The sequence below is a fragment of the Aphelocoma coerulescens genome, chromosome 1 (genome assembly GCF_041296385.1).
Source record: "Aphelocoma coerulescens isolate FSJ_1873_10779 chromosome 1, UR_Acoe_1.0, whole genome shotgun sequence".
Classification (NCBI taxonomy): domain Eukaryota; kingdom Metazoa; phylum Chordata; class Aves; order Passeriformes; family Corvidae; genus Aphelocoma; species Aphelocoma coerulescens.
The window spans coordinates 34,003,289-34,017,029 of record NC_091013.1 but is presented as its reverse complement, the minus strand read 5'-3'; the positions used below and the strand labels follow the sequence as shown (position 1 = coordinate 34,017,029).

General features: G+C 40.0%; 1 protein-coding gene across 2 annotated transcripts in view; it reads left to right on the top strand.

Moving 5' to 3' along the window:
• SLC9A7 (solute carrier family 9 member A7) overlaps positions 1–13,400 on the top strand; it is an 83,534-nt gene extending 70,134 nt beyond the window's left edge. For both annotated transcript variants that reach the window (XM_069006451.1, XM_069006444.1), the window contains 2 exons: positions 3,181–3,286; positions 8,941–13,400. In XM_069006451.1, coding sequence (XP_068862552.1) covers positions 3,181–3,286; positions 8,941–9,189 — 355 coding nt within the window. In that variant the 3' untranslated portion in view covers positions 9,190–13,400. The remainder of the gene's footprint in view (positions 1–3,180; positions 3,287–8,940) is intronic.
• The last annotated feature ends 341 nt before the right edge of the window (positions 13,401–13,741 follow it).

The following is a 13,741-nucleotide window of genomic DNA, read 5'->3' as shown; positions in this document are numbered from 1 at the left end:
AAAACACAGCTTAGTTTCAAGGCATGAAGTGTTCACTTTTTTCCTTTCTATGTACCCATGTGTAGCCTTAAGCACTTGATCTTTCTGCTGTTTGACTCTCTCAAGTATTTGACAGGCTCAAGGCACAGAACCAAAGCTTGAACTCACTGTTTCAGCAGTCAGACCTTCCCTTTCCCTAATGCATGGTGTGTGACACTTGCTGGAGGACAGAAATCAGTCAGTTCCAGGAGATGAAGTACCTTCCTAAACAATAAGACAGACAATTAACTATTTCAGGTCCTCTGATTTGTTCTATTTATTTGTTCTCATTTTCACTGGTGCTCATAGCACAAACTAGTTTTCCAGTTCATTGTATATGTCTAAGCCTCGACTCATTGCTCTGCAGAGCCATCTGCTTTTGTGATGAAGCCCCAAAATCTATGGTTGATTTCTAAAGAGGAAGCTCTGGAACTAAAAAACTACATGAGATCCAGCTCATCTCCTTAAGTATATCCAGAAATTACTATAGGTGTTAAAGCAGAGTGTCTCTGAGTGTATATAGTACTGTACAACCTTGCTGAAGATATTATTGTCGTATTTAGACCACCTTGTTTAAGATTCTAAGCAATTTTTGTGTAGCTGTCCTGTATTTCCTGCTTGTGGATTTGGGTTTTTTTTTAATCTACTTAATCAATATGTCATACAGCTGCTCCTCCGCAACAGCTTACAGTCACTTAGCAGAAAATGGCAAAGAAAATCTTGTGGCCACAGCAAGTCACTTATACCTATCAACTCAAAGAAATTTCAATACTGAATTCCTAGTAAATTCTGGGGCAGCTAAATATATGCAATGACCTGTGATAGGTGCCTAATGTTCTTGCAGCTTGCATATGAGTCTTTTCACTGGAGCCTTGGCCTTTGATTGATGAGAGACTGCCGGGCTGGTTGGAGCACAGTAGTTTCTTTCCATGCCTTGTGCATGAGGCTTTCCCACCCAGGCAAACCCAGGTAGCATGTTGAAAACATTTGGATCCTAATAGCCCTTGCATTTTTGGGATAAAATCTATTTGTGACCAATGCTTTCAGATGCAGTAGTACTGACCCAAAGCCCAGAAGGGAGTGTATGTGCTACTTGAAATATTCATTAATGTTCATAATTCCAAGCTAACTCTTTGAGTTCTAGTGACTGGCCTTAAAGTGCCTCAAGGTAAATTTTTATTATTAAAAAAAAAAAAAAAAAAAAAAAAAGAGAAAGACTTTGGTGTTAGAAGCATGAAAGGACCTGACTGTGGCTGACTGCTTCTTTTTTGCCTTTTTAAGAAGGAAGCAGAGCTGTCCTCTTCCCCTTGCCTTTACAAAAGGGATGTGCCTGATGAAAGGAGTAGTTGGCAATGCTGACTTCCCTCAGCTGATGCTTGCAGAGAACAGTCCCTCTCTAGCAGCTGCAGCAAGGACAGGGGGAGTGCTTGGAGAAAATTACAGCCTAACTACCTGTTTTACAGAAACTTAAAGGATCCTGATAGTGCATTCCTTTTCTTTTTTTCCCAGTGGTAACTAGCAATATTTAGGAAAAGTTTCTGTGAAGTTTTTGCCAAGGAAATTAAGAGGCAGAACTGTCTTACTGTATGTTAGAGATAAAAGCCTGCTCCTTCTCCTAGAAGAAGGCATTCAGATAAGCACTGGCTGGGTGGGCTTAAATTGCACAGGTTGGATTATCTTTAGAATTGCAACCTCTATATCCATGGCTAAATGTCAAAATATTTTTTGCCAATGCATCCACTTGGTTTCTGGGTAGAAAGGCAGACTGTCTCAAAATTCACTCTTTGCAAGAGAGCTTAACTTGAAGAAGATGCGAGTAAGTGATGGAAAATTGTGTTCCAAAGCTCACTATTGCCTGCAGACCTCTGTACACGTGGATAAGTGGGAACTTCATTCCTGTGGAATGCAGAGTTCATTTAATGTTGTGGGCTGTTCCCTGGGTTCACCCACAACTGTTAAAACATGGAGAAAACTGCAACTGTGATGAAGTAGCAGATATCTTTAACTGGGTTTGCTTTTTCATGGCTGAGTTGCTGCCTGTCTGGCACAGGACAGCGTGGAGCCTGGGTTAGTGCAAGGGCGAAGGGCCCGTTTCTTTCCAGGAATGGGTGTAACCGCACCCTTAGTGAAGGAGGAAAGGAGGAAGCATAGCTCTGCTCGAGTAAACAGCTATGCCAGGCTCTGCTACGGGGAAGGGATAGCTCTCTGCTAAAACAGCCCCCTTTTTAACCCCCTCTTTGCCCTAAGCATCTTAATGGGTTGGGAGGGAAACTGTTCCATTTGCAAATGGACCTGATTCTCTGTGTGCTTAGAGGCCTAAGAAAGTAACTAGAATGCCTGCAACTTACTTATTTGTATTTAAAATAATCAGATTGATTCATGTGCTAGTCAAGATCAACATGCTGCTCTTTAACACCCTGCCAGTGGGTATTTTTTTCAGGCATATCATTAGTGTGGAGTACTCATGAAAAGTATGGATTTACCGGAGAGCAGACCTGTAAAAGGGGTGTAAAGACACTTTCCTTTCCCACCCCCATGTCCCCTCAGTGTAATCTAGGTAGCACTGCTTTCCTTCCACACTGTGGTACATGGTTCTTGCATACAGTTTTCCCTTTGCTCTTCTGAGACTCTATGTGGTACATGTATGTGCACTGCAGAAATGTCTGTGAGCGTTACCAGGGTGATATCTCTGGTCACACCTCTGTGGCTCAGTAACCAGCAGATCAAGTGGCTATACTGCTTTGAGGATGTTGAATGAACAGAATTTTTTTATTTCCCTATGTTGAGCCACACAGGAATGTCACGTTGCTACCTCTAGCTTGTAACCTTGACACCATGCTCCATTCTTCAGAGCAGAAATACCCTTGGACCTTTCAACACTAAACCACCTTTGCTTACTCCTTTTTACTTGACAGCACAGAAGCTGGAAAAATTGCAACTGTTTGAAACTCCTAAGAAGAAAGTTAGATAGTTGTCCTTGCAGAAAATGAGTGAGTAAAGAAACTGCTCTTGAAACAATCAAGGGGGAAAATGTTAGGAGGGTGCTTTATGCATACACTTATTGTATATCACAGTTCAAAGGCAGAATCCCATTTATGTACAATTGTCTCTATTTTCAATAGCGGTTTTTGAACACTGGTGTGTTTTCCTTAACTACTTAAGTTATTTAAAGCCAATTCTCACTCACAGTGGCCCTCCGTTGACCACAACGCTACCCAGCTGGTGTGGCCTGATAGCCCGCTGTCTGACAAGTCCCCAGGTTTATGATGTAAGTAGAACAATTCAATACTGCTTTGTTTTGTTTTTTATTTGTTAAACTTCAGCAAATGAGTGGTTTTTCTTTTTAGGTAATATCCTGGTTTCAGCTGGTCTGATAGACACACTGCAAGAAAGTGCTGGTTTTCCTAGGCAGAAAAGATTTAAGATGCTCTCCCCTGAGGCAAAAGCTTCTGTTGTTTGAGATCAGGAATTATCTTACTGTTCAAGTATTACATTAGAAAAATAACATTTAAGAATATGGGGAAATTACAGGCCTAGTCAATAACCCAGTTCAGTGAATCTCTTCAAAATATTCAATCCCTTCTCAAGAATTTGGACAAGATTCTTTGCCTGTAACTGCTAAACTTCGAGGTCTCCTTAGAGATGTCATTGACACATTTACCCAGCTGGAAAAAAGCCTGGTAGCACTTCCCTTCATTGTTTCCACTGTGAAATTTAAGATCAGATTTCAGAAACTGTTAATCAGTCACTTATCTCAGTCTAGCAGGTCACTACAGTGTCTTTACAGCCATGTCTTGCAATAATTAATGCTAATTCTCCTATTACTCTTGCAGGATCCTGATACTTGTCATTCCTATCTGTACAGTGCTTCTGAAATCTACAACTTTTCATGAGCTGCTTGTAAATAAAACCATAGTACTATGTGGGATATCTCAAATTTGCAGGTTCTCTGGGATATTAATATCTCTATGCTCAAGTTGTCTTGGACCAGTTGTCTATTAATCCTTTCCTAGAGAGTTGTGAATTCTAATTGCAGTTTTGAAATCTTTCCCTACATTTCTTTGTGGGTATCATTAGCATCTTACTTGTACCTGATAGAAAAATTCCAAAGAACTTTGAGATACCTGTTGCCCACTAGTAATGCAAGAAATTGGCCTTGTTCCCATCTTTGCAATGGCACTGGAGGTCTTAAAACATGTCTAGATTAGAAGGCATCCTAGACCAATTATCCTACTTGTGCATTACCCATATGTCTGTCTATGTATGATTTAGGAGAGCAATTGTCCAGTAACTGAGGATCTAACCAGAATGAACATGCAAGCTTTGACTTTCATTTTCTCTAATAGTTGAGCTCTTTGTTTTCTCCCCCCCACCATTACTCATCATTTTTGGCTACTACCAGATGTGGAAACTTAGTATTTAATGGATTGGCTCAGTGATACACACACGACATTAACTTCATTAAAAATGCTTGTAAGGTTGTATACTTTGTTAAGGTGTATTGTGGAGCCTTCCTATTGTTCTCTTTGCTGTTCCTATTTCAGTGCGGTGCTGCATTTGTCTTAGGAAAGAATATAATTTTGAAGTTTAATTTGTAGCTTCTTTTCAGGATTTCTGAACCCTGCAGTTGCTTTGTGTCTTTTTGTTTCTTCACATGGCTGGCTTTGCTACAACACCTGGTTATCACATTTCATTACTGGTTAAAAAGCTGTGGAATATTTTTGCCTTTCTATTAAATGCAGGTGAAGCAACAGAGGCAGCCATGTCTTTGTGGGGACAGAAACTGATTAGAATAGTGCTTTTGTGAGGTATTTCCAGGAAAATTAAATGGTACACCTGACTGAAGATTTTCAGTTAAACAAGCAAAAAACAAAAAAGTCTGTAAATACTTAATAAAGTATAACATAGCTGTAAAATATATTTCCCAAACAAGTATTAAATCCTGGATCTCATTCTAGGTGCATGTGTGAGCTATGCTATCTATATAGAGAAGAAAGCAATAAGTATGTGGCTATGCTAACTGTATATTTGTATATTGTTTTTAGCTTTTGTTGTTTTGTTTTTCTCCTCTGACTTTATCACAACCTTACTTAGAATTCACTCTCACTTCCACAAGTGGGAGTAGGTCTTTTTAATTAAATGCCAAAGGGCAGTTCGAAAGTCTGAAAGTCAAATAATCCTGCAATGTAGCCCACCCACCACTTACTCTTTAGCATGAGATCGTGTCCTCTAAGCTTCAGTTTGCATGGAGTATGTGTGAGGCTCTGAGTCAGCCCACAGGGGTGAGGTGCAGTGGATTTTTTCCAGAGATGATGTTACTGTTCATCGCTGATGTTCTCCTACTGCTTTTAAGGCTGTGCCATAGTCTGTTTCCAACCCAGACAGACAAGTTGGAATTTAAAGCATGAAAAGTTGCTGCAGTTAGCAGTTGAATTTTGAAAATTATCGTTTTAAACACCAGTTTCTCTTCTGGTGTTATCTTCAGTGCACGACCAGTTGGCAGGGCTTTCCAGCTTATCCTAAACTGATGTAGGTCAGTTATTTTGCCTTTCCTTTTAAAATGTCCTTTAAAACTTTTAGTAATTCTCTGTTCTATCAGTCACTTATTCCAACTGAAAGAAGCACTTCTGGGGATGCTTTTTTGTTGTTGGTAGTTTTGAGGTGCGTTTTGTCTTCCACACTTAAAAAAGGTATATATCTTGCACATACATGGTATGACAACTTGGTATGAAACTAGAAGGAATTGAAGTAATTTATAAATCTGCAAGCCCAGTGAAGAAACTTAATTTGCAATCTTTGGAGGACATAACTCTCAAAATGGATATGAAAACTCTTCAGCCAGGCTTCCCTCTTCCCCCTCCTTAATGGTTCTAGCTTCATAGCAAAAATTGCTTAATTTCCTTGGTGAATTTAAATTTACCTGAGAAAGAGAGAAACTAAATGGAGCATCAGATTTAAGTTGGAATATATTTTGCGTGCATGGTACTTGATGCTTTCATTTTGGAACCATGAGATAAGTAACTTCTGATGCAAGTTTTGTTATCTGTGGTGCCTGTGTTGTGTTCAGCACCAGCATTCGTGACGACTGCCAGCACTTCACACATGCATTGTACTTTGCTTGTGTTTCTTTTTACATTGTCTTAGAAGGCAATAAAGACTGGCTTTGTAAGCAGTAACTCATTTTAAATAAGCTTTAATAATAAAAAAACATCTCCAGCATGCATTCTTAGGAGCATGAACAGCTTTTACCACAAACAGGATAGACTGCAGGGAGGTCCCTCAAGGTTATGATCAGCACATCAAAGCAGAATTCAGGCTTTTGCAGAGTTTTGGATTCAGGTCTTTAGCCATTCCAGTGTGTCAGTTTAAGCAGTGAAGTTCAGACCTGTGTTATTCTGAGTGAATTGCAGCTTTTCCTACAGAACCGTAGGGGATTGCAGAGGCCTGTTTAGGGTTATTCTTGGGAGTACTTCAAGTCTCTGTGGATCTATTTGGATACATTTCCTGTCTTTCTTGAAAGAATTGTTCACGCTGCATGAAGCACGATAGGTTTACTCACCATCCTCTTTGTTTGCAAACACAGTAAATCTGTATAGTACATAAGATTTTTTGTGGGTGTTCTCTGGGGAAATATATGAAATAAAATGCATGCTCCTTGCAATACTATTCAGAATGGAAAAAATTAAGTGGAACTTGGCTTGTACAAGGCAATGTTTGTTCACTACCTTGAGAGAAAGCTCAATGTTTCTCTCAAACTGATCGTGTTTATGTAAATGTAAATGTAGCCTGGGACAAACCAGCAAAGACTGAGTTAGGACTTGCCATGCATAAAGCCTGTGACCCTCTCTCTCAGTATCATACTTCCAAGAGCTTCTCAGCCTTTTGGGGAAGCTCAAGTGTAGTGTGTTCTTACCAGTTTCTTATCTGATAGGTGGCTGCAAGGATTCGCTGTTCTATAGCATTGTGGAGACAGGAGGTGCTTTGGGAGCTTGCTGCAGCCACTTCACAAGCAATACCTTCTGGTGCTCTGTTAGCCCTGCCTTCCCCTTGGTGCTTCTCCAAGGGCAAATACCATGAAAGGGAACCTGTGATAGACCTTTGCAGCTTCTTCGACTTTAAAAAACATAATCAGTCAACAGTCACAAACTGCTTGCTTCTTGCTCATTTTTCTGATTTTCATCCCTATTTGAATGTCTCTTCTTCAAAGCAATATATATCCAGGTACCAGAATTTCTTAAACTCATTATTTTGTGACCCTTTTAATCATTTTGGTCTTGTACCTCAGTCTTTTACTTTTTTTTTCAACTAAAAGACTGCAAAGGCTGTTTCTGCCAATTATAGCTGAAACCTTTAATTTCTGCCCCTTTTTTCTATTTAAGATGGTGCCAGTAGTTCAGTGTTTTCTTTGCAAACAAAGAAAGCAAGTGTCCTAAGCTGTATTGCTCTTTGAGAACAGTGTCTCTATCAGACTAACCCTGTCACAAAAAAGCAATGATAAATTTGGATGCCATGAAGGTTCTGAGGAATTAGCATTCCTTCGAAGTAGGGCTTGTCTTGCACCCTACACTGAACTGCACCCTTTATTTCGTTGATTTTGGCAAACTCCTGACACCTCTTCTACTCCTTGTTAGTTAAATATTCTGTATCATCTAGAGCTTCTGCTGCTTTATTTTGTCTGATTATCTTCTGACATAATGACAGGAAGCTTCCCCAGGAAGTTTTATTTAGCCAGGAGCTGCATTTTTCATCATGGGCAGGTTAATCAGCATTTTCAATCTCCAGTGCCCTGGACTCCTGTTCTGCAGTAGAGGCAGGGCTTTCTGCTCACACTGATCACAGACATCCCATCTCACATGGCCCGTGCCCCCCTTCCTTTGCTGGAGTGGAAGAAAATAATGCATTTTGAGAACTTAGCCTGATTGGTGTCCAGCCTACCAAGGGAACAGCAATACACACACATTTCAGCTCCTGCTAAGTCATTCACGTGGGGAAATAATTGCTTTCAGTTGCAAGAAAGCAAGCTTATAGTACTGATTTGAATTTCCTTCCAATATGAAGAAAGCCCATTTTCTGACCAACTCAGCTATTTTGACTTTTACCATGTTAAACAGCAGTGGAACACAGTACAATTGCTTGTTGTTGTATTATGCTGTGATAGAGAAATTGTTTCATTACACTTCAGCAATTTATATTCTCTGACTATATATTTCGTTCCATCTCTGCCAAAAAAAATCACAGGGTTTTGTGAGCCACTTTCTTAAATGATTTTGAAAAGAAAACACATCGGAACTAGTTACAAAACTATGAAGCAAGCACTTTCTTGTATCCATCCTTTATGGCTCAGGAGTATTCCCAAGAACTAGGTCACGTAATTCTTTATTTAGTAACAGGTAAAATTAAGGGGATATTTTGAAGGAATATTGTTAGTTCTTGATGTACAACAAAAGAATGTTGAGGAATCCTTGAATATAGAGATTTTGGGCCTTATGAGTTCTAATCAGTTTGCATGAAAAGTTTACTAATGACTTTGACTAATTAGCAACAGATGCAACTCTATCTGGAGTGACTCAACTGTTCTTGATCTCCAGTCTTTGTCCTGTACTGCCTTCTAAATTGTCATGCAAAACCCAGTATGTACCACTCATCTCTTGTACTTTTGGTGTACTTACAATGCTACTAAATCCCGGGTTACCCGTTCCATAACCTAGTTCTTGGCTTCAGCTTCCTCTCATCTCTCCCCATTAGCAGTTGTTATACAGGGAACAGTAAGCTGATTTGCAAACACTGGGTTCAAGGTTATTTTTAACATTTCTTAAGGTGGAACCTTATCTCTTCTGTATTGACATGTAGGTAAATTCTTCAGTTATATTCTGGGCAAATAAAGGTGCTGTCTAAAGATTTTTCTTTTATTTTTTTTTTCAGAATCAGGAACAGCTTAGAGAAGAGGATTCTGATTTTATTCTGAATGATGGTGACCTTACCGTGACATATGGTGATACAACAATAACTGCAAATGGTTCTTCTGGGCCCCATACAGCTACCACTAACCTTGACAGCAGGAGAACAAAAAGTAGTTCAGAGGAAGCACTGGAACGTGATTTGGGAGCAGCAGATCATGAAGTTACAAGCAGGGGTACCCGGCTAGTATTTCCTCTGGAATACAATGCATGATTACTGACTCAGTAAAAATAACTCTTGCTCTGTGAATGGATCAAGGAAGACTGCAGGCCACTGTGTCACTTGAGGTGGGGGTGTTTATTTCAACAAGTTAACATGCATAAGTGGTTTTACTAGGGTCTGAAGATGTCACCTATTTTTTACTCAAGATGCTGACAGTGGGGTTTTCTATATGTCTGAAAATAGAAAAATGAGAAAACTGGTTATTCTCCTCTTTCCAACTGCTTATCAAATCCAAGTATAACTAGCATGCTGCAATTGTCTTGTTCAGCTGCAGCAGCTCTCTCTCTGAAGAGAGGTACATGAAAACGTTGTCATAGAACTGAGCTTGTCTTGGCTTAGCTTGAGAATGTGAAAGGACAACTATAAACTTGATAATAATTAAGAGACAAAGAAGATTGTGTGTATATCTGAATGTGGAGAGATCCATTGTTAACTTCTCTTGTGAGGCTGAGGAAACTCAAGTGAAATGGGACAGTAAACATTAGGACTACAGATGCATGAATGAAAACCTGGGGAATCTGTTACTGCAAATTGTACTTAATCTATTTCAGGGAAAAAAAAGGGAAAAGAAGATTTCTTCACTGGCCAGCTGTTTAAATAGGAAGGCAATGAGAGCTACTTGTCCCTTGAGCTTTGGGCAACTTGACTATTACTCTTAGCCTAACTTCTAGTGCCTCAAAAGAAAAGCATCCAGCTTCCTGTGGTCTAAGATGTACCTGAAGCCGACACGAGCCTGGAGCCAGGCTCTCTCGGGTAGCAGTGAGGAAGTAAAACTTTCTTTCATATGAAGATATTTGGAAACTTGGGCTGGGGAAAACAGCAGATAGGAGAAGGGGAGAAAAAAGAGAGACAGAGGCAGTATTGAACTTGCATGGAACCAAGAGGTTTCATATTGCTCAGAAGAATCCATGGACTCTGCTTACAGTTCTTGTGTGTGATAAACAGCAAACATCTAATTAAACAAACAAATACTACTGTTTTTACCATTTGTGACCATCCTAAAAGAAAGCTGTTTACCCTTGTTCTCTTTCGCAGAGTAGATGTGAAACTTCAGTGGGGCATTGCACAACAGCACATAAGCTACAGAAGTGATGAACTGTAGTATCATCCTAAATGTGAAAAGGGAAAAATCTCTGACTAGTATTTAGCCCACTTACACGTAGGCTAGCTTTAACTTATTGCTAAATGCTTTTTAATTTCCAGATGAGAAGATAATCATTGTCTTTGCCAATAGCTGAAAATGTATGCTTTGAAGAGCCTTTCAGCTATTTAAAGCATGCTAAAATGTGATTTCATTCTCATGTCTCAAAAGATTTATTTTTTTAAAGACTTCTGTGGCCCACTAATGTGATGTAATATCAGTTTGTCCAAAAATGTGTTTTTCTTGCTGCCATTTCAGTTGTTCCTCTCATAAAATTATGTGTGAGTAAATACCCACTCTGTTTTTCCTTAACTATTAAACTTATTGGGCTAACCTCAGTACAAGAACTTCCTGCTGCAGAGAAACTTTGCAGTTGTGTCTGCTTTCTTTCAAATGTGTTCTCTAATGAGTGCTCTACCTCCCTGTCTGTCCCTCCAAGGTAAATTTATAAAGGGTATTGATCTGTAATGACTGTCTCACATTATTAAGAAATGAGACACGAGGAAATCAAGAGTCTTTTTGTGGAAAAATTGTAAGACCAATATAGAATCGCAGAATATTCACAGTTGGAAGAGACCCACAAGGATCATCAAAGTCCAACTCCTGGCCCTGCACAGCACCATCCCCAGGTGTCACACCATGTGCCCAAGAGCATTGTCCAAACACTTCTTGAACTCTGTCAGGCTGGTGCTGTGATCACTTCCCTGGGGAGCTGTTCCAGTGCCCAACCACCCTCTGGGGCAAGAACCTTTTTCTAATATCCAACCTAAACTTCCCCTCACACAATTTCAGGCCATTCCTTGGGCCCTGTCAGTGGTCACTACAGAGAAGAGATCAGTGCTCCTCCTGTTCCCTTCATGGCGAAGTCACAGACTTTGACGAGGGAGCTTTGTTTGTAAATGATGCAGAGTAACAAACCCTGATGAGTATTGCTGAGCAGAACAACTCCTTTTCAGGTCTGCACGTGTTTTGCACAAAAATGCCAATTCTCTTCACTTCCCTGGGAGCACAGGCAGTTTATCAGTTAAAGCTGAGGGGCCATGTGCAGATCCTGTGACTGCCAAGAGCACTGTTACAAACAGGGGCACGACACTGGAATTTTCAGGGTGCTTTCCATGAGAGGTGTTCCAAGCACTGCTGACGCTGGCTCCAGGAGTAGCTCTGCTGCTCTATCTCCAGTTATTGGGAAGGAGGAACACTATGACAAGTGTGTTTACACTGTGTGTTACATGTCTACTATGCACTGTAAGCTGGCTTTTCTGATAAGCCTGAGCAAGGGTGAAGTATCACATACTTGGTACTTGACCAATTCTACCCCTATTCCAAGGATGCATGTTTTCTGGCCTATGAAAAGACAAAAAAAATATTGTATTTACTTTTACAATGAAGGAATTGCCTTTGGGGAAAGGACTGCAGGAATTTTAACTGGAGGAGAGAAAAAAATTCTTTTTTGGCTGAACTTCCGAAGAGCTGATCTGAAGCAAGCAAATAGCAAAGGTTAAAATTACATCTATTATTAATGAAATTATGGCTACTATGTTTTACTCCTGGGGGGGAGGGAAAGATCTCACAGTAGGGATTCTAGCAACCTTAACAGATATTGTGAGCTGCTCATGCTACTTAGGAGGCCAGATTCTGTGATTTTTGTCTTTGTTAATCAGATTGGCATGGTCCTTCTTGTATAATATCAACTTAACTCTAATTGCAGTCTTTGTTTAGACAGTATTGGTCAGAAGAGTGTCTTTTAGCCTTATTCTGGACAGTAAACCCCTAGGAACTAATATGCTTCACATGCCTTTCAATGAAAGGTTCAGTGTTTCTTTTAACTCCGAAGCAGCTCCCTGGAATAACATGCTTGACCTCAGCCTTGGCAGACATGGTGTCTGCTTCTGCACAAGTGTGGGAATGGAATTTGGATACTCTCAAGCCTCAACTTCATATGCTTTTCTTTAACATTTGGGGGAGGACCTTTTTGGGGGAGAAACCAGAGAAGTTACAGATGCATCAGCAGGGAGTATTCCTCTCCAAAATTACTGAACTCATAACCCACTGAAACTTTAGAAGAAAGGGAAGACAACCCATGACCAGGAGACACAGACCATCCAGGAGGAAAGCAGCCAGTAACTACCCTGGACTAGCTATGAACAATCTTGGTCATAACTGGACTTGCAGAAAGTAGGACAAAGCTGCTGAATAGGTTGGACACATTACTCAGTCGAAATCATGTAGATTAACAAATTCAAATATCCCTGTATTGGAAAATGCTTTTTGTAAGAAGCAGCCCATGCTAACCTTATTTTCAATGCAGAAGCAGAGTCTTGCTTCCCAAGGTTCAGGGGGAAATCTTAATATGGTGCAGTGAAAAACCACAGATACTTCTTGGTCTGGAATTTTGGGGAGTACCATTCTAAAAAATAACTTCCAGGAGAAATAAGCCTGCAAAGTGAAAGAGGAGGAAAGTGTGGAGGAAACAGTGAATTACAAAGCCAGGAAATGGTTTAAACAGGCAGCTCTACTGTGGGAACAGCACTGTAAACAATTGCTATTCTTAATCTTGCAGTCCTAAATGCTGAGAAGTTATGTTGGCTTCTGCATAACTTATTTAAAACAAGGGCAGTGGGATAATGCAAAAGCAACAAAACCACCCCATCTTAACTGATCACAAAATCAAAGGCTTTTACAGGGCAGCACTGACTTGCTTCTACTCCAGAGCAAGGAAAGTAACTTGGAACAATTTTTTTAAAGTAACCTTGTTTCATTACTATGTTTTCTTGATTCTAAAATGCCTTTAGTAATTTCGAGAGCAGTTCTATGGTAACATTAGTGTGATAAACATGGATGTGCCTTATGAAACATGCACACATACAAACAGGATGCAAATGCTTGTCTAATATTTGAATCTGTGTTGCAGACTCAAATGACATTTCGTATCTTCATTTGATGCTTACAACTTACCTAAGTTTTTGTTATGGAAATTAAACAGTTGCAATGAAGCAACTGAATATTAGAATCAGTTCAGATTTTCAGGTAATAAAATGATCTATCTGGTTTGGCTGCTGTATTCACTCTTCCTCTGGTATTTTCTTGATAATAATTTATTTTGCACTGCCCCACATGGACTTGCTGACATCCAAAATGCCAGTGGGTTTGAAGCTTTATCTAGGGACTGAATGTTAACTGGGAGAGACAGCTCATTATAACTTATATTGGAATATAAGGCTTTATTTGTTGCCTGCACTGTCTCTGTCAGGGAATTTGCTGGTGGAGAAAGGTATCTGCAGGGAGGGAGAGAAGCCCTGGCTTATTGAACACCTGCCTAAGCTGCCATGGATAAAGCCAGTTCTCCTCTCAGGTTCTTCTGCAGTAGTACAGAGCCAGAAAGGATTTCTATTGGTGCATGCA